The following is a 27,726-nucleotide window of genomic DNA, read 5'->3' as shown; positions in this document are numbered from 1 at the left end:
CTGACAGATGAATTAATGTGCAGAAAAACTGGAATTAAGAATGATTTTGAAAAACCTATTGCCCAGTGTTATGCACAAAAGTTTGGGGACGCTTTACTGCATGTGGTATAAGAAATTTAGTGTTTATTGAAAATAATAAGAATAAATATATAAATATTTTTAATGAAAACCTGGAATGCAAAATACATTTAAATTCTATTGATAATGATTATAAATGTTTGCTTGTTGGCTATCATAAATCTTTCCAGAAATTATCAAAACTTCCTCATATTCTCCAGACTTAAATTCTATGGAACACAAATGGAGTAAGTGAGAGAAAATATGATAATTTTTTGGAAGTTTTATAAGCAACTAATATATAATATGTAAGAATAAAACAAAGGGAACATTCTTACAGGAAATAATTAGTTGAATCCATGGAACAGTGTCTGGAAAATGTAATTTTATCCAAAGGTTATCTAATAAAATATTGAATGTCTCATTATTTTTTTGTTGTTGTTGTTGTTATTACATATAAATTGTTTATTCAGACTGTCGAATACTTATGTGAATTTACATTTGGAACTTTTTTAATAAATTATTATTTTTTTTACCAAAAACGTTTTTTAATACCATTTTGGAAAACAAGCAGTTATAAAACAGATGATTAACAGCATATGTGAAAGAAAAATGATGATCATTTGCTAATATTTAGTAACTGATATTTGGAAATAAAACTGAAAATTATCAGACAAATTAGGTACAGAGAATTATTTCAGACTGAGCTCACAGGCCAAAAACAGAAATTTTTCAGTTGTTTTATACAAAGATTCTAGTTAAGCAGGATAGCTTAAAGGGTGAAACTTTACTAATATTATGTCAATTAATCTCAATAATGAAAGCACATTTAGTTACTACATGAGGGCTATTTGTCTAAGAGCATTCATGAAAAGCTTTTAAAGAAAACTGACTCAAGTTGAGCTTAGGACAAAAAGTTTTCACATTAAACTCAAAAATTTTATTATTAATTTTTTTTTTGAAAAACTCGTACATGAACCACATCAGAAATTAAAAGAATATGCAAATAAGTCTTACCATAACTCCAGTTATATTCCTTCATAGTCTGAATGATGACAATGAATAACAAAATCAAGTAATGAAATCTCTCTCTTACATCGCTACATGACATTTGGAAGAGATTGTTTTTTTCAAATTTCTTGAAAACCATACTCTTCAATTCCACAAACTAAGAATAATAATTAAAATTACAGAAAGTCTATAAGGAAATTTTATAATTTATATAATTATTATAACTAAAATTATACTTACATTATTTGAAAGCATAATTGTGAGTAATGCTTTATTTTGAGAATTGATGGCAACATTTAACGTTGTAGCTTGCATAAGAACAATTATTGAATGAGTAACTAGTGTACTGTTAAAGTAAATAATGACACTTCAAAATAAAAGTATATGAACAGAAATATCCAAATTTCTTTCAACATTATGGTTAGTTAATTAATAAGCGATAAGCATCATACATAAGAAATTTCTATAAGTACAAAGTCCAACATTTGGAACCATCAGGACTTCAGCGATTCTGGATGTCTGTGTTTTCTGGATTTTAGATTATCAGTTTAAATCTAGTAAGATGACATGTGGACATAGCAACACTGCCATTTCATATATTGTTTAGGTCAAATGCTAACCCCCAACACAGCTGGCTCAAAGGCCAGCGTGGTCACAATGGGTGTCAGAATTTAGGGGTAGCCAAAACTTAGAAAACTAGAATTTAGAGGATTATCAAGCAGTAAAAATTCAGGATGGCAAAATTTCTAGAATTTAGAATTGGGCAGTATAATTTAGGGGTGGGAAAAGTTTTAGAATTCAAGGAGGTGCTAGGCAGCAGAACCTGACGTACAGCACCATGTGGTCAGCCTCACTTAGCCTCTAGAGCCACTAAAGGGACAAAAATGTGATTTTGGCCAACAAGAATAAAATGTCAATCAATTTCTCGTTATTGGCTATGGTCCCACTCCCAAGTTAGCAAGTGTATTTGAAACTGACATGCATGAATCTCAGTTAGTCCGGGAGGGGGGGGGGAAGCACTTACGGCACATCTGCTTCCTTTGAGTGCTATGTTCTCCATTCCTAGATTTCGCAAGAGGGTTTATTTTATTTTATTTATCTTTTGGCTGGTGGTTCATAGGTTTGGATATTATATGTCCATATTTTTGATCTTCTACTGTGCTTAGAAAATTTCTAGAGTTGTGTTCAAAATTCAGATAGTTTTACACATTTTATTGATTATTTCCAGAATCGATGGTCAGATTTTAACAAAATTTGGTATGGACAAAGTTGATATCATATAGAGGAAAAAACTCATTCAACAGCTATGGCAACAGACACAAGTAATCATGCCTATGGCTCACTGGCACAGGAAAGTCTAAAAGAGAGGTTGCAAGATTGAACAAAAAGGGAGATTAATGGGAATTTGATCTCCTCTAACAACAGCTCACACAGCATGGTTTCATGCTTTAAATAAGCTAGACAGTATATGAGTTCCTGCTACAACAATGCTGTTTTCAGGTCCTGGAGGGTTCTGGCAGGGAGAAAAGAGAGTTACAATTGTCCTCCCTACAGCAACCCAGACATGTTTTATAAGGTTTAGAAAATCCTCCACTAGAGTACTCCTATATGGATAAGTCTTTTTGTCTCTAAAAAATGAACTTAGAGCCAACTGAACTCTTAAAAAGATTTGCATAGGATTCTAAGTTCCTATACCTTGCAGCAGTCACAGTCAGTTTGTCAAAGACATGAAGGTCTGTATGTATGTCCAACATGATGCCCACCCAGATCATCAAATTTCTGCAGCAACATTTGTCCCCACCCCCAAACACTGGAAGCAAAGTAGTGGTCCTCAGGGCTTTATGCTTAGTCCAAAGCCAATACTCTTTGCTTTGCACGATGGGCTGTCTTGCATGCAGAAGTCAGTGCTATTCCTTATAATTGACTCAAATGAACTACAAGTTCTCTAAATGAATAAATAAGATAATATTAAAAGTTAACAATAATTTATTTAGTTAAATGTAGCTTAAAATTAACATTACTAATAAAGAAACAACAAGTAAGTATACCACTATATTTTCTCAACATTTTGAATTCAACAACAAATGCTGCTTTTCCACAATATGGCTAAATAAAACAAAAACATAAGTTGAAAATCGTAGGCGTAGTAATACTTATGTTTAAATAATGAAATTATTTTACGATCTTTAACATAATCCCACCTTGTAACAAACTGAACTCAAATTTAGAGCAAGAAGAATTAACAAAATTGTGAATATAAAACCATAATCAATTACACAAGATAAATAAAAAAACAAAGTTCACAAATTTATTCAATGAGGAATTTTTATAGTTCTTCCTTATCTACTTTTGGATGGGTGCTTCACTCCAACGACATCAGTGTTCGCAATGAAAGCATCAGGAATATCTCCAATGGATATGTCATTTTTTTAGAAGACACATCTATTAAAAAAAAAGTAAGTCTAACAATGGATAAAGTCTTTGAAAAGGATATATCCTCTCACCTCTGGAGATTCTTACACTCGCAACACCAAATTTTTCAGGATAGATCTTTAAAATTATTCCAGCATCGGACATGATTATGCCCAATTAGAACATCACCACCAGCATTAGAACATTAGAACATCACCAACATAAAACATCATTTCTTCTTACGATCTCATGGGTTACAGGGCAAGATACTCATATCTAAATCTTTGACTAAGATTTTCATGTAACTTTTATACATATTTTATGCATTTCATCAAGGAAGATTGGTCTGCAATGTCAACATCTGTTGCTGCCTCCATGAATAAACATTCCAGGTGTTAGTGGTATCAATTTGTTTGGATCATCTTGTATGTAGGTTAGTGTTCTAGCATTTAAATTACTGATTCATAGTCAAATAGGATCATGATTCATAATCTATAAAGGATTACTATAAAGTCTACTGTTAAGATTTTCCTAATACTCAATACAGAAGTTCTTTAAGTATTCTTACCATTCACTTCCGCCACCTAACTCACCATGCTGCTGTAGGTGGAATAAATTTCCAAGTGATTTTCTGAGAGTTTGAGTACATTGCTATCTTGTCCCAACATAATGTTTCAAATGCTCTGTTAATTCTTCATACCTAAATAGAAAGTTTGTGTCATTATCACAGTAAAGAACTGATACTTGCTTCTTCTTTTTGCAATGAATAGTCTTAAGGCCTGAATGTAAACATCTGTAGAGAACGACAGAGCTAATTTGAAATGGACTGCTCGGTAAATGGAACTGCAGGTAAATAAAATGATCCAAGCTTTATCTTTTGATATTAGATGGAGAGGACCAGCATAACCCACACTATGTACCTCAAAGACTCAGAGAACTGTCTGAGTAACTCTTATTCTAGGTAGCAGGGTGAAAACAACTTCCACAGATTTAGATCTGTAACGCTTGCACATTATGTTTCACTAACTTTTTACCTTTAAAATCCAAAACCTCTCCATAAGCATGACAAGTAAGACTGAAGGATGAGCATGCATTACTTTTTCATGCTTTTCATGAATTGACTTCAGTACGACACCACAGGCAGGTAAGAGAACTGGAAACCTGAAATCCTCTTTTTCATTACTATTCACAAGTCTGGTTCTTATTTTCAGATTTCTCTATCTCTAAATGCCAGCATTTTAATAAGAAACTTCTTGGTCTGGAAAAATCTTTAACTGTATGGACGGAAATTCTTCACAACTCAAGTTTCCTTACTTATTTTCATGTGAAATGTTATTTATGGATAAAGCGTAGCATCCCTGCCACTACTCTCATATTTCTAGTATAGGTGGAAAAATTATTGCTCTAGATTTCTGTTACTTGAATATTGAACATGGAGGATACATTTTCTCTTCTCTTCAATCACTTGTTCTTCATTGACATCTAGCTTTATATCCCTAACTGCCCATTCCAGAGAAGGAAGATATAACCAGCTGGGTCCCTCCCATTTCATTTGCATAACTGTTGCAATGAACAACCCCTGCTCTGCAGGTCTGCAGGGTTCAAAGATCCAGGCACATCTCCATGCTTGGACAGGTGTCGGATTCCTAATTTCTGTAACACGGTTCTGAACAAATATATCCTCCAAGGCATCTCTTTTTAGCCAAACTAATACTGTGGTAGTGTCAATTCAGAAAAAACATCATCTGTTTGAAACTCTTAACCATTTGTCCATTGGTAACCCTATAAGGGATTTAAGACCTTATGAGCTTTGAATCATCACAACGTATTATATTAATTTTTGACGATTCAAAAAAATATCAAAAACTTTTTTTTTATTTCAATTAAAAGTTTATAGAAAACATGTCAAATATGGGATAAAAGATGATGCCTTATAAAACAATATTCAATTCATATTTCAGTGTTTTCTCATTATACATACCCTCACGGAAAGTTGCAAAACAGCATTCACGGGACAAAGCAATATGTTGCCAAAATAGTTACGTGGAAATCCACAATGTCAATAAATATTATTTATGTGGCAACCCAAGTATATGTTACTGTAAAAGCCCAAAGTCTGATAAACAGTACGCTTTACTGTTAAAATCTAGCTTTTATCAAAGTAGCTTGGTAAAATCCTAAAGTATGCTTTAAAATTATTCCATTTCAGCTTTTACCAAGCCTTTGTGGTAAAAACTAGGAGTTACCAACACCTTCCGGTAAAAGCCCGAAACGAGATATTTAAATCGAACATGAATAAGCCTATGCGCACAAATTCCATTGTGACACTTTTGTGCTTTTGCCCCTCCTTATCTATGGCATTTGCAGTCTAGCTTAGAGTGAATTCAAACTAGTGCAAGTGGCTACGATCTAAAATAGAAGCAGTTTTTTTTTTTTTTTTTTTCATTTTAACATGTTTTGCATTTTTTATTTTGCTTAAAGGAAATGAGTGATGTTATGCTTAAAAAGTTTTATGACATTTTGTCTGAAGCTGTAAAAAAAAAAAATAAGCACGATAACATTTAGCAGCATGATTTATTTAACAAATGAGAATACACTTTTTTAATAAATGAAGTGAAAGAAGCAAAATGTGTTAAGGAAAAACACAGTTCAGTACAGAAGGTTGAAACACTATGACATTCTAAATATAGGAGAAGAGGACAAATTTATTGCACCACTATCTGCAAAAAAAAAAAAAAAAAAAAAAAAAAAAAAACAGAAATCCTGTACTATGTTACAATTGATGAAGTCTTCAACATCAAACATGATGCTCATATCTCAGTTGGCCGTGGTGGAAGAACCCGTATGATTAAGGAACTGAATTGGAAGAAATGTAACAGTAGAATCTATCGTCACATATTTGAAACTATGTTAACCATGTCAGGAAAACAAAACACTGTGAAAAAGGGGATAGTAATCAAACCAATTATGCATAGCAAAATGAATTCTCGATACCAAGTTAGACTTAATAGATATGCAGTCCAATCCTGATTGTATTATAAAATTTATTTTAATGTATCAAGATCATCTTACAGAATTCATCCTATTCAAAAGTTCACACAGTAAAAGAGCCGATGAAGTAGCATATCACCTTCTGTATATTTTCACAACTTTTAAAGTCCCAAGCATTTTACATTTTGACAAAAAGAGGGAATTTTGCAATCAAATCATAAACAGTTAATGTGAAATACGGAGTGATATAAAAATAGTTCATGGTAAACCGAGACACAGTCAATCGAAGGTTCTGTCGAATATACAAACCAAGACGTTGAAAGCATGTTGACAAAATGGAGGGAAACAAATAAGACAGAAAAGTGGCCGGAAGGATTAAAATTTGTTCAAGCAATAAATAATAAAGCATAGCACAAGGTAATCATGTTCGCCATAAGAAGCTATGTTTGGTTGTTCTGTGAAGCTGGGACTTGCCAACTCATTGCCATGTGATTTGATCAGTAACAAGGCCACTGAAGAGGCCTTTGAAAATTATAAATATTAATAATGAATGTATGGTTAATGCAGAAGATGAAGGCACTAATCTTGAATCAACAGATGGTTTTTAGAATTCCAAGATGATAATAATACATGTGAAAAAGAATTATGCATAACGATAGAAGTAGATACTAAAGTTCAAGTCAAAAATAGAACCAGATATATGCCCTGACACAACAAGTGCGATTATCAACAAAGTTAAAATGTAAAAGTGTTTCAAGAGACAGCTAAGGAAGGACTTGAGAAGCTGATGAAGCCTGCATCCACTACAAACTTTCCAAAACCTACTCTCGGACTAAATGTTAAAAGTACCTGATATTGATAGATTGAGAATGGATCCAAAATACAATGTAACTGTATACAATATAACTGCAAATGGAAAATCTCATCATACGTTATCTCTTATTTCGAGCTTTTACCGGAACACATTGGTAACTCCTAGGTTTTACTGCAAAGGCTTGGTAAATGGCCAAAATGGAACCATATTAAAGCATACTTCGGACTTATGTTAAGAGATTTTGCCAATAAAACCTAGAATTTACCAGACTTCGGGTTTTTACCATAACATATACATGTAGAACATACCTACTATTTTGCTTAGTGTGTAATGCTGAATTGTAAGGATAGTGAGCTTGCACATTTTTAATTTTTTTTTTATGTAAAAACAGAATGCTATGAATGTAGGGAAAACAATAGCATAAAAAGAAGGATTTATCAAAAAAGGCAAGTTTTTTTTTATCAAAGATATTTCTTGCTTCTTAAATTTTATTGAATGATTGCTCTTGCATGGAATTCCTAGAGTGCTGCCAGCTTGAAAATGGCTGTTGCCTTTCACAGATCAGCTTAAAGAAAAATTATTCAGCAACATGTTTGTGACTTTTGGGTAGCAGTACGGAAAATCACTAAGTACCAATATTTCTAATATTTATCACCAACAATAATTAAAATACTTAAAATATTAAAAAACTAAAAAGAATATAAATTTCCCATGTAAAGACGATTTAACTACTTGTTATTAAAAAAAATCAAAAATATATGTAATGCTTTTTCAAGTAAAACACCTTTATAACGATATAATAAATTACTGTGATCTTTTTCATCCTTTGGTGGAATTTAGTAAACAAATAATGCAAATATTTAAGAACAACCAATCAGATTTTGATTTAAACATAAGATTTTTAAGATGTGAGTGATCCTTTGGTTCAAAATTAAGTAAATATGGTGTAAATAAAGGATACACACATAAACAAGACTTATACTAAGGTGAGGTATCAAACCAAAGTGTTCTCGCTTTCTTCCCCGTGGTTCTGTTGCAGTCCAATATAAAGCATCCAAAATATCTTGACCAAAAGATGAAAAAAGTTTGTCTGCTACCTATAATTAAATTTCAGATTAAGTCAGAACATGCAGAAAGATTAACAAATTTAATTTTCAACTGACATATAAAAAGTAACATTTCATCTTTAAAAAATTCATTTCATTTAATCACTATATTTATAAACTTCAATTCTTAATTAACAAGTAAATACATTGAGTATACTTATTATATAAGTCATATTAAACTATGTAATTTCTGAAATATAAGAAATTTATATTTGTGTCATTTGTAAACAGCTCATGATTTAATAGAATTAATTTTGCAAATTAAACCAAAATATAAATTCTATATAAAATAGAAGTGAACTCATATGAACCCTTACCTCTAACATATTAAACATTATGTATAATTTAATCACAGACTGGCTCTTCACAATATGATACATCATAGATGTGTCAACATACATCATGGCAAAACTCACACATCCTAAGATTACAACTTTTAAAAGGTCGCATATTTCAGCAGGTTGTAAACTTCGATAACAATGACGAGTTCCAAAGAATGCACTGAGAAAAAATTATGAGAACATATTCAGATTAGAGATGTTAAAATCAAGTACACAGACAAATAAGTAAGGAAAATGTGCAATAATACAGAAAAAATAAGATGGAAAGGAAAGCAATATCAACTTAAGCAAAGCAGAATTGTAATTAAGAAATACTTAATAAATTAAGAAATACCAAGCAAGAATACTAGGTTATACGTAATGCAGACTGACTTTATTCAGATAAATTTTTAAAAAATGAAACACAGTAAACTTTTTAATAATTATCACCAGCACAAAAAATAACCTCATCACCAATTCATTTAATTGCTAATATAGTATACTTAACCATCTGTATCTGATGCACATGGTTCAATATATTACATTAAGGTATAATAAGCAATGATTCAATAACTCGTTGAAATTTCAGAAATGTGGGAAAAATTTTAGATCGTAACATACTTAATTTTGAATTCGATCAAAGTGAGCAAAGATGTTATATCAAGCACTAAAGAATGGGATAATGAAGCATATAAATATTGATGAACTAAAAGCTTACATGAAAAAAAGAAGATCAAGTTCGATACTAATGCAGAGTAAGCTGAAATGTCTATAAAAAAATTAACAACCACATTTTAATTTGAGAATTATTAGCTTGCAATCTGGTGCTTTAAAAAAAAAAAAAAAAAAAAAAAAAAAAAAAAAAAACATGTAAAGAGATGAGAAAATACCATAAGCACCCCTAATGTAATTTTTACAAATATAAATAAGAACATTTTAAAGCAATTTTCATTCAGTTTATACATAAAATTATCATTAATACACTAATAACCATGGAAAGAAAATAAAATTTTGTAAATAATTTCTATTCATCCCCCTTACAGGTTTATAATTTCTTCAATATCTCAGTTTCAAATAATCTGAGGTACTGATGGAATCAATCAACCAGAATGTGTGAGATATTACTGAATTTAATAAAAATAATTCAAAAGTAGAGAATGTTCTAAGAATTGCACTAATATACATAGATTAACCAACTTTACTAAAAAAGTTAACTTTATTTATTGAGGAATGATGGAAAAATTTACTAGTTGTAAAGTTTTTGTGAGAAATATAAAAATGAAAGAGAAAACTCGTACGGTAACAGCAGTGACAGCAGATATGCCATAGTATTTAAAATCTGTTTTTATTAACACTAGTACATAATTTAATTACATACATGAACACCATTCAATCATTTACTGAAAATGAATTGCTAAGTCATAAAAAAATAAGTTAATCTTCTATTTTAAATTGATTCCTATTGAAATACAAGAGCAATCTAAACAAACACATTGCTCCCTCTGTTTTGAATGTTTATATAATTTACAGAACCAAATAAACTTAATTTGTTTTGCTAATTATAAAATAGGATATCAATCATTAACATTTTTTCAGATTAACCTTGATTTTAGGCTAACTGCAGACATTGCTCCAGTTAGAGGGGAATCTATTGTATTTGTGGCAAAAACCAGTTTAACAATCTAAATTTTATGAAACAGATTACAATAAAATTTAATTCCATTTACTTTACTAAAAAATAAACCAAGCTGAATCAGAAAGCAAATGTAATATGTTAAAAATTTACATTTTAATTTAATCATTTTAAATGCATTAAATTTTTGTGGAATACTTAATAGTTTTTCTTATTACAGCTCTCAGCTACATTACATGGCATTTCAACAAAGTTATTATTATAACCTTGGAGAAAAATTACTAGAAACTATTACAACAGCCTAGTTTCTTTTTTCTTTTTTAGAGGGAGGGGAGAGACTTCTAAATTTTCAGCTACACACACACACACACACACACACACAAAAAAAAAACAAAAAAAAAAAAAAAACTCAAGTTACTTATCTTTAGGAAAGTATAAAAAATGTTTAATCAAACTTGTATCTTCAAAATCTTTGAATAAGATTTTTATTTCAGTATAAATTGATTAACTCCACTTGATGATTTTCTCTCGGGCATTACTCATGTTCATTTTTAATAGTAATGAAAATAATGTAAAATAAAACTAAAAATCATTAAAATCTTAAACCTTTATTCAAACTCTTCGAATAATAATGCTAATTAAAATAGGGAAATGCATTAGCAGGCTGCATAACTTTGCTTCAGGGATCACATGTGGCCCATGGGTTGCCAGTTTGAAAGCACTGTAATAATGTACTATATCAATATTTTCAGGCATTTATAAATATTTTTAAAAAATTAGGTACTTTTCCATTTCGCCGGCGCAAATCTCGCCAAGCAGACTTTATTGGCAACAACATACAGTATGCACATAAAAAATGTTAACAAATGTTAGGTCTAATAATTTTTTATTTTGAAGGCATAAACATTTTAATATCGTTTAAAATTTTGTAAAAATCCAATAAATAAAGACAATAAATTTGTAAAAAGACATTAATTTAAGAATTTACTATGCTTTCATGGTTCAACATCCTGATTCGCCGGTTCATATCACGTGACCCCAAGTGATCTCATCTCATGTAAACTATGCTACAAAATTCTAATTCTCTCAGTAATTATCTACATTAATTTCAAGTTAAATCTTAATTTGGAATAAAATTTTAAATGCATGAATTATTTCAATTCGTACGAATAGCTTACTCAGAAATTATGTAAAACCGCAGTGCTTTACTTCGCTAGTGCCTAAGGATTCTTTGGCTAGTGCATTGTCATTAGAATTGATGAACTTAATCCTTAACTTTGCCTTTTCCACATTTTCGGCTTCGGGTAAGCGGTGTGGCTACATCCTAATTGACTTACCGCGAATGGCATAAAATTGAACTACCTGGTAAACATTCTATGTAATTGTATGACAGTATTGAAAGAAAGTTGTGACTTGTTTTGAAAATGAGGCGTAAAAGGTTACCATCGAGGATATTCCGTTTGGGCATCAGTTGTACCATTATTAGCGACTTTATCGCCTGTGCCGGCAAAACGGAAGAGTACCAAAAATTAATGTAAGAAAATAATCAGAAATACAGCAAAGAATTAGACTGACAATCCCAAAGAGAATGATTAATCTTACTTTCTATGCTTAATAATACTGCACTTCATGCATCCTTTTTACTTACTTTATCACAACTTTTAGGGTCCTTGTGATCAGAAACCAAACTGATAAAGCAGAACGCAAAGGCAGAAATGTAAAAAGGAATAAAAATGCATCCACACATTGGAAAAACCCATAACAAATAAACTGAAAAATGAAATTTATAAAAATTATAATACGGAAATTTTAATATAAACTGAATATTCAGTTACAAAAAAATTAAATTCAATAATTAATTTAAGAACAAAGAAAAAAAACACCTTCTCAATTTCCTTTGGAATTTTCAAAAATATGTAAAACTTCTCACGTCTTTCAGTAAATCGCTGTTCATCATTTTCTAGTAAATAGCCCCTTCTTAACTCACCATATAAATAATCAAACACAGACACACCTAATTTAAAAAAACAAAAAGTTAAACAATTTTAAGATTTCTAGGAAATTGAGCTAGCAACATACTGACAAAGAAATAACTACACTTATTGTTAAGTTCTAAAATTTAATTAATCATATAATGAAATGCTATTCATACTGATCTTTCTTATATAACATTAAATCTTAGATTTGCAACCAAGTTATAGTAAGTTGTGAATTTACATTTTTACACATAAAAATAATATATTTTGTCATTATACATTTTTAGGTAAACACTTATTTATATACGCGAATGAATATGCTACTACTGAGGCACTGATACAAATAAAAACAATCAAGAGTTCTAAATTGGTACATTTTGTTTGATACCAGTCTAGTAGATTCAAAATGCAATAGTATATGATTTGGTTGGTTGGTAGGTTGATTTTTTTAATGGCACAAAACCTCGAGGGTTATTATGCGCCAGACAAATGGTGAATAAAATTCAAAAACAATAGTATATGATTTATAGAAAAGCCTACTATGACGCAGCTGAAATCATATGACACAAAAAGGCTTTTATTCTTCAGCATAACACATTTTCGAATATTATTTGAATCAGATTTTAAGAGGAGATAATATATTGACGCACGAAAAGAGAGAAAATGGGGAAAACTTGAGAAAATTAATAACATATTAATTAGTAATTTTCTCAAAATATTTTTTTATAAACATTCATAAATATTCTCAATAGGTACACTGTGAGGTTTCCATTCATGTAGGTTTTTTTTTTCTTTAAATAAAATTTTCTAACATAATATCAAATTTATTGCAAGCATCCTACTTCTTAAGTATCCTTGGGGAGGGGAGATGTGAGGTAATTCATGGTGAATGCAAGAAAATTCCTGACCAATCAGCCAATCACTTATCTGTTAATTTTTAATAAAAATTTAAGAAGATTTATCAGCATTTCCTCATTTACTGTGTATGAGTTGAAGTCAAATTATTTTCTGAATTTACTAATGCAAAAGTAAAAATAGTTGGGAGTGACAAAAGCACAAGATAGTTCTGTTTTTCTACTACATTTTCTTTGCAGTAAAGTCTTATTTCCTTTCCTCTTACATGTCTCTTCAGTAGAAGAAATTCCTTGCTTGGTAGACAGTTGTAAATATTTTTACGATACTCTGATTATCTGCTCCACTTCCACAAGAATGATTGGGTAAAGTGCTGTGTCGCCAAAGTAGGCAACCCAAAATTTTATGAAAATATCTTTACTAGGCAACTCATTTTAAAACAGCATGATGCTGTGTTCAAAACCGTTTTTAATCATAACAGCTTTTTCCGAATTTGTGCAATTCTCGGATTTTTTTTAAGGTTAAAATCATGCTGATGTGTACATGGAGAGCACAGCAAAGTTGCTCTGTTATACACCAAGAATTCTGCAATTCTCTGATTTTTTTTTTTTTTAAACCAGGTCAATATGTACTTGAGTGATGCCAAGTTATTATGTACTGCAGTTCTCAGTTTTCAAAGTTAAAACAGATTGATGGGCACATGGAGAACAGTGCAAGTTGCTCTGTGATATTGAGAATTCTGTAATTCTCCTGATCTGTTTAAAAAGTTAAAATCGATTACCTTCCACAAAGTCAGAAGATCTGGACAAAAGAAAGTGTTTTATTATGATGTTTGCTGCATTTTAAATTTAATTTTTTGCTGTTTCACTGAATTTTCAGCATTTCATTTTATAATGTTTCTCACATTTTAATTTTGTTAATTAATTTTTTTTTTTTTAAATAGCTACTGTTTTACATGTGTTAGGTTGGCAAAATATTAGTCAGCAATGGTTGGTGATTTTGTAGGAAGATGCAGCTGATAATCAGAAAGTACGGTATTTTCTTAAAGTATGTTGTAAGTACTATATTTTCTTAATAGTATGCTGGAAAGCAAGAATTAACTGTAACTAAAGTGAAGGATGACGTGAACAAATTCGTAAAAAAAAAACAAATTGTAGAAAGCCAAAAACATTTCTGGAAAAGAAAATGCATAACAGTTAAAATGTTAAAGTTAATCATTAAACTTTATGAATACTACACTAAATGTATACTCAATATTCTCAGAAGCACAGCATATTATTTCTCATCTCTCTGATCTATGAATTGGATCAGTTTGAAATGTAAATTGGTGGCTTTAACAAAAAGACCATAAACATATATTTTCACGAAGACCTATTGAAGACTTGTTTGAGGACAGAAGACCCATTTCATGAAACTTATTGGAATTGAAGACAGGTTGATGGAAATGGTCTGAGAGAAACCTGGCACAGAATATTCATTCATCTTACAAAGTGGAAAATCAAAATGCTCAGTTAATTTCAATACGAAAATGCAAGAATTTAATTCAGCTACAAGTGTTTATTTTTTTTTATGAAAAAAGGCAATGTAGACAGATCTCACTCCAGTGGCTGAACTTTCAATCTGAAAATTTTGGATTAGAATCTAACATCTTAAGTTAATCTTAAGAAAATCAATGTTATGATAATATTCTATTATATATTACTGCCATACATAGATTTCTGAACTTATTTAATAAAGAAATGAATTATTCAAGACACAGCAGTGCATATTTTTCAGTGGCTTTCTGATGAATTGAATCTATGATACATATTTGTCGCAAATGAAGTGGTAAAAATTTCTAGCTTGCCCAAACAAGAAATTCATATAGGGAAAACCAGAATTTCTTTGAGATGTTTAAAGTAAAAACTTAAAAGAGACAATGAAAACTTTTTACCCATTTCCTTTTTACCATTTTAAGGATTTTACTTTTGTTAGCTCTATGTCCAAATATTGAAAAGGGGGGACACTTTCAACAGGTCTTTAAATATGATGAATCTAAAATATACATTTAACTATGGTAACCAACGCTTATTAAAATTCCTTTCATTCAAAAAGTATTTCAATTTAATAAATGGCGATTTATGTATTACATATTATGGTTAACAGTTTTAAACTTTTCCAGAAAAATAATAACTAACAACTATTTCATTAATTAATCCAAAAAATAATCATTAAAAATTAAAAACAGAATTAAACTATTTATGCAATTTTTCAATTTATTTTTAAATACTTTATAAGATTTTTTGGTACTACAGTCAAAAGTCGTTAATTCGGACACCCATAATCCGGACCTCAAAGCTAAAAACTTTCTGCGCATGCACCGCGTTGACACATGCGCATAGGCGTTTACGCGTGCATGTAAGACCTTTACGCGCACTTGCATATGCGTGTGCACAAGTCCAGAATACGTTTTCGCGTGCGTGTTTAATGTATAAAGGACGGTGCAAGCTAAAATTATATAATTATCTATTTCAGTTAATGTTGATGATTGCGTTGTTTCTTAATCTTTGAATTGGATGCGACTTATTATTTTTTGCAGACTGTAAGAGCAATTTTATAAAAGTAAACTTGAACTTTCGATTATGTCAATTTCCGATTCTGGACCTCCCAAAGGATCTACAAAACGAAAGTATGTCTCGATGTCCGTCAAACAAAAAGTGGAATTGCTGCAAAAAATGGATAAAGACATGAAGAAGGTGACAGAGAGGTTAGTGAAAACGAAAAAATTTCGATTGACAAGTTGGTCGGTATTCTCGGCACAGCAATTATGGGACTTGTAACTGAACAAGAAATTATGTCTGTTTATAGAATTAAAGAGAAAGTATTATCACATAAAACGAAACAACTTACATTGAAAGAAATGTTTAATAAAGTAAACAAATAAATATTAAGCTTTATTTTTATTTTTATTTTTTGTAAATTTTGATACCCTTTAGATCATAATTGTTCTTTATTTCATAAATTACGGTTTCATATTTTTAATTTTAGAATTTGTGCATGCTTCTTACGAGATTTAAACTGATGATCTATAATCCGGAATCGCCAAAGTCCTGACGAGTCCGGATTAACGACTTTTGACTGTATTCCATTTTGAGGACAGTAAAAAAATTGCAGCGAAAATGTATGCGCAAAAGTGTATAGTGACTTCCTATATGTTTTACCACCAATCCTCGAATTCCATATCACAGATTATGTTCTTACTGCATTAATATAAATATTAACAAGACATAGTGCACAATAAAAATTAAGCTTTATTTCGGAACTTCGCGCACACTGCCCGACAGCCTGCCTGTTTCGCTCTGCTCGCTACTCGTAAGAAACTTCTCCTCTAGGGTTGCCACACTTATCGGAGGGCGCAAGGCGCGCTCCTTATCGCCATCACCACAGAGTTTCCCCCCAGTTCCTTTGATGGCCATTCAAAGGAACGACATCAGATTATGGAAATATCTCAGAGGATCCGTACTGTCGGGTATTTTTTTCATAATTATAAAATTAGAAAAGATCAAAATGCAATACAATATATAACAAGGTATTGACACATATAATAAACATGAAATAACAAGAAATATATTAAGATATGAATTTTATAAAAATGTTTTAAATTGTTATGTAAGAAGCAAGTTTCTTAGGGAAGTGAACGTGTCTTCCCGATCTGGTGACAGTTTGTGTCTTAGAGAGTTCGTTTGCAGATTTATTCTGCTGAACTGTCTTTAAGTCTTTATTTGTTTTCAGTTCAGGCAAATCAGAGTCCGAAAGCAAATAGGCTGGTTTCACACGGTCTATAGACACAGTAGATTTCAGACCGTTAACATCAATTGTGAAAGTTTTGTTCGTTCTAGAAAGGACTTTATGCGAACCTGTATATGGTTGGCATAGAGGTGGCTTTACTTGATCGACACGTAAGTATACATGCGTACACGACTTTAAGGTAGCACTTACGTAACATTTTTCTTGGCAATGTGCAGATGTTGCTATTGGATTCAATTGTTGCATTCTATGCTGAAGATTCGTGATAAATTGTGTGTCATACGGAGATATCTTAGATGACGTTATCATATCACTAGGCAGCTTGAGAGTTGTGCCGTACACCAGTTCAGCACAAGATGAGTGTAGATCCTCCTTTACGGCTGTCCGAATACCAAGCATAACAACTGGTAGTGTTTCAGTCCAGTTATTGGTTTCGTGAGCCTTGAGAGAAGATTTTAAATGTCGATGAAATCGTTCAACGATGTCGTTAGAAATTGGATGATAGGCTGTTGTTGTGATTCTGTTCGTACCCAAAATGCGCGTAAATTCTGCAAAAAGTGCGGATCTCATTTGAGAACCTTGGTCTGTTGTTATGATCGATGGGCAACCAAAACGAGATATCCAACAGTTGAAGATGGCTCTGCAAATGGTTTCCGTTTTCATATCTGGGATGGGAATGGCTTCAGGCCATCTGGAGAATCTATCTATGAGAGTTAAAAGTTACACATTGCCTTCTAATGGAGGTAACGGTCCGGCGATATCCATATGGATTTCTGAAAAACGTGCATCAGGAAGAGAGAATGTGCCCAGTGGTGTTTTAGTATGCCTAGTAATTTTCGATTTTTGGCAAGATTCACAGGATTTCACCCACTTTTTGATATGACGTTTCATATTGGGCCATACATAACGAGAACAAATAAGCTTCGTAGTAGCTGCAATTCCTGGATGTGACAGATTGTGCAGATGATTAAAGATGAGTCTGCGAAAGGAATTTGGAACAAATGGACGAGGAATGTCCGTTGATATGTCACAAAGAATATTACCATCAGAATATTGGCACGGTTTAAATTCCAGTTTCAAAGATGATGTGTTGTTTTTGAGAAGGTCTTGTACCTTCGGATCATGCCGTTGAGCTTCCGAAAATTTTTTAAAATCCAAAAATGGAGATTTTGTTATGGAGTCAATTTCGATTCTTGAAAGAGCGTCAGCAACGACGTTTTTTGAACCTTGCACATGCCTAATATCAGTAGAGTACTGAGAAATAAAATCTAAATGGTGCAATTGTCCAGGTGAACATTTATGAGGGTTCTGTTTAAAAGCGTATATTAACGGTTTTTGATCCGTATAAATTATAAAATTTCTGCCCTCTAACATGTGTCGGAATTTCTTAATTGCAGAATAAATTGAAAATAATTCCCTATCGTACGCGGACCATTTCTGTTCACTTTTATTGAGTTTCATAGAGAAAAATGCTATAGGTTCCCATGTTTGTTGAGACAACTGCATAAGTGTGCCACCTATTGCGACGTCTGAGGCATCTACCCAGATGCTTAGCTGGGCTCCGGGAATAGGGTGTCTCAAAAGGGTAGCCTGAGCAATGGCATTTTTGGCAGCAATAAAGGCTTGTTCAGCATTCTCATTCCAATTTATTTGTGGGGATGAATCCTGAACACGTGAACGAGATTTCTTTTTATTCATATAGCCTTCTAACAATTTTATTAAAAAAGAAAGAATATGTGCTGCTTTAGGTATGAAACATCTGTAAAAGTTAAACATGCCTAAAAATCGGCGAAGCTGAGTGAGAGTAGTAGGTTGAGGAAAATCTAAAATACATTTGACTTTGTCAGGAAGAGGTTCAATTCTGTTTTCACTAAGGTGAAAACCTAAGAAATCAATACACGTTTGACCAAAGGTGCATTTTGAAACATTTATGCAAAGTCCATATTCCTGAAGTTTGGAAAATAAAGCTTTCAAATGCCTGCAATGTTCCTCAGAATCTTTAGAGGCTATGAGCAAGTGATCGACAAAAGCGTAAACACCTTCTAAATCCCGCGTGACTTCATCTATAAAACGTTGAAAAGTCGCGGATGCATTGCATAAGCCGAATTGCATACGGGTACTTTCGAATAAACCGAATGGTGTGCATATGGCAGTTTTGTGGATGTCGGCTGGGTTAATTGGTATTTGATGGTATGCCTTAATCAGGTCGACATGACTAAAAATTTTAGTACCGTGCAATGCAGCAGTAAAATCGGCTAAGCATGGAATAGGATATTTGTCTTTTATTGTTTGAGCGTTCAATGCTCATAATCTCCTACAGGTCTCCATTCCAGACTTCCCTTTTTTGGAACCATGTGAAGTGGGGATGCATAATTGCTGCTCGAAGGTCTCAAATGCCCCAATTGCATCATAGTTTGAAATTCTTGTTTTGCTATTTTTAAGCGATCTGGAGCTAACCGACGAGGTTTTGAAACCACAGGTGGACCTTTAGTTATGATATAATGAACAGTGTTGTGTTTAACAGGTTGGTTAGGATCTGGTAATCTAGTAACTGAAGGAAATTCTTTTAAAATTTTGTGATATGGTGTATCACTAAATACAGTTTTTACTGAATAAATGCTTGCATTTTTTACGCAACCGACAGTTTTAAAATGCGTTTTTAAATCTTTGAGACATTTGTTTCTGAGATCAGGCACCAATTCAAAGAAATGGAGAAAATCTGCTCCAAGAATGGGTGTACTAACATTTGCTATAAGAAAAGTCCATGTAAACTGTCGTCTTAATTTGAAATCCAAAGAAAGTGTTTTTTGACCATAAACATGAATAGTAGAAGAATTAGCAGCGAAAAGTGTTTGTTGGGACGAATTCCGTTTTTGAGAATTATTTGCTGGAAGTAAGGACACGTCAGAGACGGTATCGACCAAGAATGAAAGGTTTGTTCTACGGTCACGAACGAACAGGCGATGTGAAACTTGAGGCAAAGAATAAGTCGCCTCTATCCTTTGCTGGTTTCGTTTCCCTGCCATGAACAAGGTTTTGTACATTTGACATCTCTACACTTTTTCCTAAAACGTCTATGATACCAGCAAACAGAATAATCTCTCCTTTTGGAACTGCTTCTTTCCTTATTTCGACCTCCACGATTTGGCGAGCGACCACGAGAAAGAGAAATGCGATCAATACGTTTGTTTAATTTTTCTATTTGTTTAAATAATTTATCCTCAAGAGACTGATCGACTGTGCGAGAAACGGCACAAGTCCCTGGGGTTGGATTTACTTCTAGAATTCTGTCGGCAATTTCTGCAGCTTTATCTACAGTTAAATTGGAAACCGCTGCCAAAATAGACTGAACAGTCGAAGGCAAACGTTGAAGGAATAATTCTAACATTAAGTTATCAGGAACATTTAAAGATTCTGCTCGACGTTTCATATTTCTAAGCAAATCAGAAGGTTTTCGAGAACCTAATTCTTCTCCAGATAAGAATTGGCGAATTTCTTGCTGAGAAGATTCTCCCGAACGATTTATTAACTCAGTTTTAAGCTTTGCATATGGATCAATAGGGTCTGGTTTCATAAGTAAATCCCGTACTATTGATGCAATCTCTGGAGGAAGATGAGCAACTACATAATTATATTTAGTAATGGATTCTGTGATAGGTTTGCGGGTGGAAGAGCAAAGGTACTTTCACACATAATAAACCATAAAGATGGGTTTGATCAGTTATAAACCGGAATTTGGACGGCATGAACATCAGACATTGTGCAAGGTTTTTAAGCCAAAATAAAAGCAAAAATTTTAACTAAAGAAAATGAAATTAAATGATAAGTAGAAAACAGAATTATAAAATGATCTATAATTACTACTCATCTGTGATCCGGAAGATGAAAACCGATGTAATCCATTACTTCTGGTTTGGAGATCCTGAGTGATGGCTTGTAGTCAAAACCGAAAGTGCTTCAGAACTGTTCATACGGCTTGATTTAACACAGTCTGGGTTACCATTATGGTGACTTCCTATATGTTTTACCACCAATCCTCGAATTCCATATCACAGATTATGTTCTTACTGCATTAATATAAATATTAACAAGACATAGTGCACAATAAAAATTAAGCTTTATTTCGGAACTTCGCGCACACTGCCCGACAGCCTGCCTGTTTCGCTCTGCTCGCTACTCGTAAGAAACTTCTCTTCTAGGGTTGCCACACTTATCGGAGGGCGCAAGACGCGCTCCTTATCGCCATCACCACAAGTGCCAAATCTAGCAAACGTGACCATTTAAACAGCGCGCCAAATCTAGCGTACATGCTGATTTCAGATTGCTTAAGTTTATATAGTTCTATTTTCTTAAGATGCCATTGAAATACTAGTTTAATTTTTAAATCCTTTTTTGATATCCTATGGATTTAGCAATTTGGGAACTGTCCATGACGAAAAGTCTGCAATAGAATTTTGGGTAAAGTGCAGAATCACCCACTGCTTGGCGCATTTTTAAGAATTGCACATACTCGATATCCATGTACACATCGATCTATTTTCAATTAAAAAGTAAAAAAAAATTGACAAAAATCCAATTGATTTTACCCTTGTCAAAAGCAGCAAACAAATAAATGGGCGATTCTGCATTTTTTCATAGAAAAGGCATAATTCATTATAGAAAATTATGTTTGAACAACCAACGAGATGAAATTATGCTTTAGCAATAACTCAGTAGCAAAATAGCGATGCAGGCATCCATTCAGGTACGTTTAGCAATTTTTATATAAATTATAATAATGATCTTAAATAGTTTACTCTTATGCTTCCATTCAGTCATGTTTAGGCTTTTTTATATAAATTATAATAATAAAAAAAGTATTATATGAAATTAACATTTCATCTAAATTAAAACATCAATCTTAGATAGTTATTTACTATTATACTTCCTTTCTTGCATTAGGGTTGCCGCAATTATTTTTGGCAGCACTGGCATCAACAATAGTTTGGCGATTTTTTTACGGCCCTCAAAACTGAATAGTACTGATTTTTTATTTAAACTAACCAATTTTTTATTATAATTTCAGCCTTTGCTATAACTTCTTTACATTTCCTGATCAGAATGTAAATGACGTTAGACGGTATTTAAACTGAGGGTTTTGGACTGTAAAGAAAGTGTGTTTCTGTCTTTCGTGGGCACGTTATGTAGTTCCTGCCAGCTGTGATAAGTTTGTAATTATTTGGCTTTGTGTTATTGCTGCCGACATTTGAAGTCATTATGCCAGTTAAGAGTTCCCTTCTAGGGTATGAGTATATAAAAATCATGTATGGACTATTCGATGGCCTGGGTGTCTCTTACTCTAGTGTGCTGGTGTTACTTTAGTTCAATTGCAGAAGTTGTGGCTGTTTCTGTTAGCACAAGTAAGTGCATTTATGTTCTATGTTCTGTTAAATAAAAAGGTTTACCTAACCCTTTGTCTCGTGTGATACTTTGTGGTGCACAAAAATTTCTCTTTCTTTAAATTAAAAAAAAAAAAAAATTCAAGTTTTTGTAATTATTTTAGACATGGTAATAATTTGTTATCTTAGTAATAATTCACTGATAGAGTTTGGACTAATTTAGCATTACCAGTTTAAGTAAAATCATACACCTTTCAAAATTACATTTTTGATAAAAGATTCTTTCTCATAAACAACTATTTTACCTGTGTTTGTTTTATACTGTTCAACAACAGCTTTTCAACTGTATTCTTAATTTTGTAAAACTGCTGACAGCATTTTTGATTAGCACATTTCGGATAAAGAATTTTTCCAGAATTTGCAGTGCTTTTCTTGATTTGATTATTGACCACATATTATCCCTTTCTGGTGCATCATTTTTACTGTCAGTTTCTGCAGTTCTTTTAATACTTTTATAGTTTTTATACACATTGTCTGAATTTAGTAGTGAACTGACACACATTCTAAGAAATGAAACTTCATAACCTCAATGATGTCAGAAAGAAAAGCTATTGTTTGAAATTTCTCCGATTCTTCTACATAAAGCCAAATTTTTTAAGACAGTTTTTAACTGATTTTATAAGATCATAATGTAATATGCATGGCTTCTAGCAGAGATATCCACTTAGTTACCTCCTTCAAAGTGCTTGCATTTTCACAAAATTCAGTTTTGTTCATTATTTATTGAACATCTTTTCATAGACATTCGAAAGCTTTTTTAATGTCCTGAAATTAAAGATAGAATGCTAGAAATTGTATTTGAAGGAAGACATCCTGTTTTTAAGTGCACTGCACGGTTATTTAATTAATAAAGCTATTTTTTCCTTTTTCAGTTCACTCGTATTTTGAAAGAAAATCACTAAAAATTTTATTTATCATTCATGCATTCTCATTGGTATGGTATGTTAGAAGTAAATTCTTTACACCTTTCAAACACTGAGATTTTATGTTTTTGTCAATAACGCACACAGTCTTGTTGAGTAAAATTGCATGTTAATCACACAGTAACTTATTTCTTCAGTTTCTTAAACCAAATGCTGCTTTGCTTTTAAATATTAATGTGTGTTCTGGTACTGCAGTACTTCTTAATGCAGTCAAGTTTTGTGCATATTTAAATTTCACGTGGCTTGTATTAATTTTACAGCACAAATAAAGAATCTTGATGATCTTATTCTTGCTTCTGCTCATGCAATTTCTGATGAATAATGTTGGATTTCACTTTTGCCAACTTGTGACCCATATGTCAGGTGACATAAAGTTCTCTCCTAGCATTTAGCAAATCAGTGAAAAAAGCTCTAGAAACAGAAATATTTTTTAGCTTTATAGCTTGAAAACATTCTAGAAAAGCAATTTGAACATCTCCTGATTTTCTGTCTTTTTTGCAATTCCTTGAGACATTTTCATTTTTTATTAGTTCTTCATTAAATATACTTCCTTCCTTTTCTTGAACGTTGTTTACTCTCTATGAACATAATGTGTTTATCCCAAGGGGAAAATTTTGATGCTAGAAAGCTTAAAAGATGAAATAAAGAAATTGCACTTCTATAACTCCTATCAGTTGGTAGAGAATGAATCCTAACTCATTTACAATGTCTCTACAAGACTGTTTTTGTTAACCTTAAGATAACAAAATTCTGCTACTTTGAAGTCCAGTTCAGACAAAGATCTCTGACAACTATGTCTTAAAGGTACAGGGATCAGGAGGTAATAAAATTTCGGTCAAACGTGTTTAATTAAGCATTACATGCTTGAATATTAAAGGCACAATACAATACATGAATGAAAAATGAAAAGCTTGATAGGTACAAGTTATATTTTCTGGCACTGAAGAGTTAGTCTTTTGTCAATCTGAATTTAATAAACAGTGGAGATGAGTTTGGTTTTCCTATTGATAAGATATTTATTTTTTCTTCTGAAAATTTGAACATAATAAGCAACTGTTTGATAAACAGTGAGTTAAATAGGCGACAAGCACTGTATTGCACATATTTTAAAGTTGCAATTTTTCTAATAAATGCATTTGTTATGTATACTTCTTCTCTAAAGTGGAAATTTATGTTAGGTAATATATTCATTTATGGTAGTATTTTGTTAATATAAATAAATATAGAATAAACTGTGGATTTATTTTTTTCTTTTTCTCCACCCCCCTACAAACTGTCTCAAGTTTCTTCAGCACAAATTTGGAAATATCCTAGCATTTTAAAAATCATTATAGAAACTGTAGTATACTATAGCCAGTAACATATTATATTTTAAATTACATTTAAAAGTGACTAATATTTCTCAGAACATAAATAAATACTGATATTGAACACAGCCTTTCTAAGGTAACCATTCTACTGAAAACCCCAATCCTCTTATAGGGTAACTGGCCGACTTAAAAGAGGGTTTGCAATACTTTATGATAGATATCCATAAAAATTACTAGTAGTTAGTATATTATAGCATAAATAGCTAATTTTTTTACACTGATAAGTATACAGTTTTATAATTTTAAAGGCCAAAAACATGAAAGAATACTAAGCATTTCGAAAACTTCGGTATAGTGTAACTGCGTTATTTGATTTGTAACACTATGAAAAACAAATGCTATAACTTGAAAAATAAATTAAAAATCTTATGTCCAGGGAATGGCAGTGCAACTCTCGTAACTGGCAATTTGTCAGGCCAAATGGATCATTTAACTGTAATAGCATAATGTAATATGAGGTGATGAAGCAAATAGAAAGAGTAGATTAAAATATTTTCAATATTAAAATACACTAAGTTATGTATAAACAAAGTCAAGTGTTTCAGACAGCATCAGAAATTAATATAATAATTAAAAGTTTCCAAAATATGGGCAATAAAATTGCCCATATTTAAACTGCTATACCATGGAGGAAGCATAAAGAAATCAGAAATTTACATGAAACATAAAACATACTGGAAAATGGAAATTAGCACTTCACATCAGGCATATATTACAGGCAAGAGTGATGGCAACTTGAAGCAGCATAAAAAAGCAGATTTATATGCTGATTTTTCCTGAAACTGTGCTAGCTTGTTTTTTTGTGTGTGAGGTTTTGCTCTGCCTTAGAAACCTTATTTAAGAAGAAGGAACTCATATCCATACAAATTAGAATTCAATCATGCATGAATAATATAACCTACAGCACCTGCAAATTATCTCACTGTATAACTGCTACTTGTGTTGGTCTATATCCAGTGGTTGTTAAGAGAATTTGCAACTGAAAATTCCAAGATGGTCACATAAAAGAATATGTGGGATTTTAGTAGTTCACTGATGTGCAAGATGACACACACCTTGTCTGTATGATTGTTAAGTATCATATAGCTACTTCATGTTTCTAAGATCAGGAAACTGGATATGCTACACACCACAAAGTACCTGCACACACAGTCTCAGGTTTCTTTGGTGCTGTAACAGAGGAATCAATACCTAAAATCATGTATTCAATACAGTCAAAAGTCGTTAATTCGGACACCCATAATCCTGAATGATCTATAATCCGGACCTCAAAGCTACAAACTTTCTGCACATGCCTCGCGTTGATGCATGCGCGTAAGACCTTTACGGCTGTGAATATGCATGTGTGCAAACGCAAAATACGTTTACGCATGCGCGTTTAATATATAACGGACGGTATAAGCTAAGCTAAAATTATCTAATGTTGCAGATTGCGTTGTTCCTTAATCTTCGAATTGGATCCGGCTTATTATTTTTTGCAGACTGTTAGAGCAATTTTATAAAAGTAAGCTTGAACTTTCGATTATGTCAAATAGAATTTCCGATATATATTTACTAATATGTAAAGGGTCTACAAAGTGAAAGTATGTTTCGAAGTCCATTAAACAAAAAGTGGAATTGCTGCAAAAAATGGATAAAGGCATAATCCTTTGTTTATCTAACCATTCCGAAATCTGTTTATCAATTTCACGCTGATCTGCAGCGGGAGGAGGGGAAACGCCGTGGCACGCAATGAATTGGAAGTTGATCTGTCAGCACTATCCTTATCTTCAAGGCAGATGTTTTTATTTTATTTGGCTTATAATTCCTTACTAAATGTAGTATTTCATCTCGATATACTCCGTCTTTGATATCATTTAAATCAAATTTCTCGTCATTATAATTCGCTTCTGATAGTGAAGAAAGTGACACAGAGGTTATTGAAAACGGAAAAATTTCGATTGACGAATTAGTCGGTATTTTCGACACAGCAATTATAAGACTTCAACAGCGGAACTTTGTAACTGAACAAGAAATTATGTCTGTTTATAGAATTAAAAAGTATTATTACATAAAACGAAGCAACTTAAACAACTTACATTGAAAAGAAATGTTTAATAAAGTAAACAAATAAATATTAAGCTTTTTTTTTGTTGTAAATTTTGATACCCTTTAGATCATAATTGTTTTTTATTTCATAAATTACGGTTTCATAGTTTTAATTTTATAATTTCTGCATGCCATCTTACCAGATTTAAACTGATGATCTATAATTCGGAATCGCCGAAATCCTGATGAGTCTGGATTAACGACTTTTGACTGTAATGTATATAGTTGCATCAATGGCCTGACATAGTCTTTTATGATGAATTCCACTTTTGTATACAGCATCACGATGACCACATTCTTCATGTCTGAAAGCACTAAGCGGAATGACTTTGGAAACTTGTCTTTTTCGTTGCCATTCTAGCCAAGCATGTATTTGATTCCATTCACTTCTAGTCCACATATGCAGTATTTTGATGAGCACATTCACAATGCCCGAGGAATAAGTGCCAAGAGTCATGTCACATTGTTGAGGCCTCTATCACATTACCTTTCAATAAGCAAGTATAAGACTTGCATGGCAGTAATGCTGCTCTAAATTTCCTCAATAAGTGGGATCTTTGACTCTTGCCTTAGCTGATGCCTTCCCTGATGTCACCACCTGAAAACGTTGGGTCAATGACTGCAGACTAATATGAACACTCCTACCAGCTAGTATGGCAGATGAGCTCTGGGACAGGATCAAAACTGTAGACAGCAATATTACAAAATGCCATATAAGAGCTTCTACTGTTCTGCATGTTCAGTACCTCAGAATTATCCAAAATTTTAATTATTTCATCTTTCTTTAAAATCCATTTATTAAATTAATATGATTCTGCTTCACTGCTTTCCTTCATTATGTAGTAAATTTAATGGCCAGCAGTACATATTTATATAAGAAATTCATATATTAATTTTATCTACTATACTAAAGTATGAGAAAGCAAAGATAAAAATCAAATATTAAATT

The 27,726-nt window shown here is 32.1% G+C and overlaps 1 protein-coding gene across 2 annotated transcripts in view; it reads right to left on the bottom strand.

Moving 5' to 3' along the window:
- The window catches only part of LOC118187316 (transmembrane anterior posterior transformation protein 1 homolog), a 48,739-nt gene that overhangs the window by 17,333 nt on the left and 3,680 nt on the right, over window positions 1–27,726 (bottom strand). The window contains exons 1-7 of one of the 2 annotated variants that reach the window (XM_085817352.1): window positions 26,918–27,698; window positions 12,228–12,358; window positions 11,993–12,114; window positions 8,709–8,892; window positions 8,247–8,382; window positions 1,309–1,406; window positions 1,075–1,225 (exon numbers count right to left, since the gene is read on the bottom strand). In XM_085817352.1, the coding sequence (XP_085673478.1) occupies window positions 1,075–1,225; window positions 1,309–1,406; window positions 8,247–8,382; window positions 8,709–8,892; window positions 11,993–12,114; window positions 12,228–12,358; window positions 26,918–27,080 (985 nt within the window). In that variant the 5' untranslated portion in view covers window positions 27,081–27,698. Of the gene's footprint in view, window positions 1–1,074; window positions 1,226–1,308; window positions 1,407–8,246; window positions 8,383–8,708; window positions 8,893–11,992; window positions 12,115–12,227; window positions 12,359–26,917; window positions 27,699–27,726 lie in introns of those variants that run through there. The other variant, XM_035357510.2, reaches the window with a different exon arrangement.

This window comes from Stegodyphus dumicola, chromosome 5 (assembly GCF_044657685.1).
Source record: "Stegodyphus dumicola isolate Sdum_Otavi_A_Nest chromosome 5, ASM4465768v1".
Taxonomy (NCBI): Eukaryota; Metazoa; Arthropoda; class Arachnida; order Araneae; family Eresidae; genus Stegodyphus; species Stegodyphus dumicola.
Note: the sequence above shows the minus strand (reverse complement) of the source record. Positions and strands in the feature narration are given on the sequence as shown.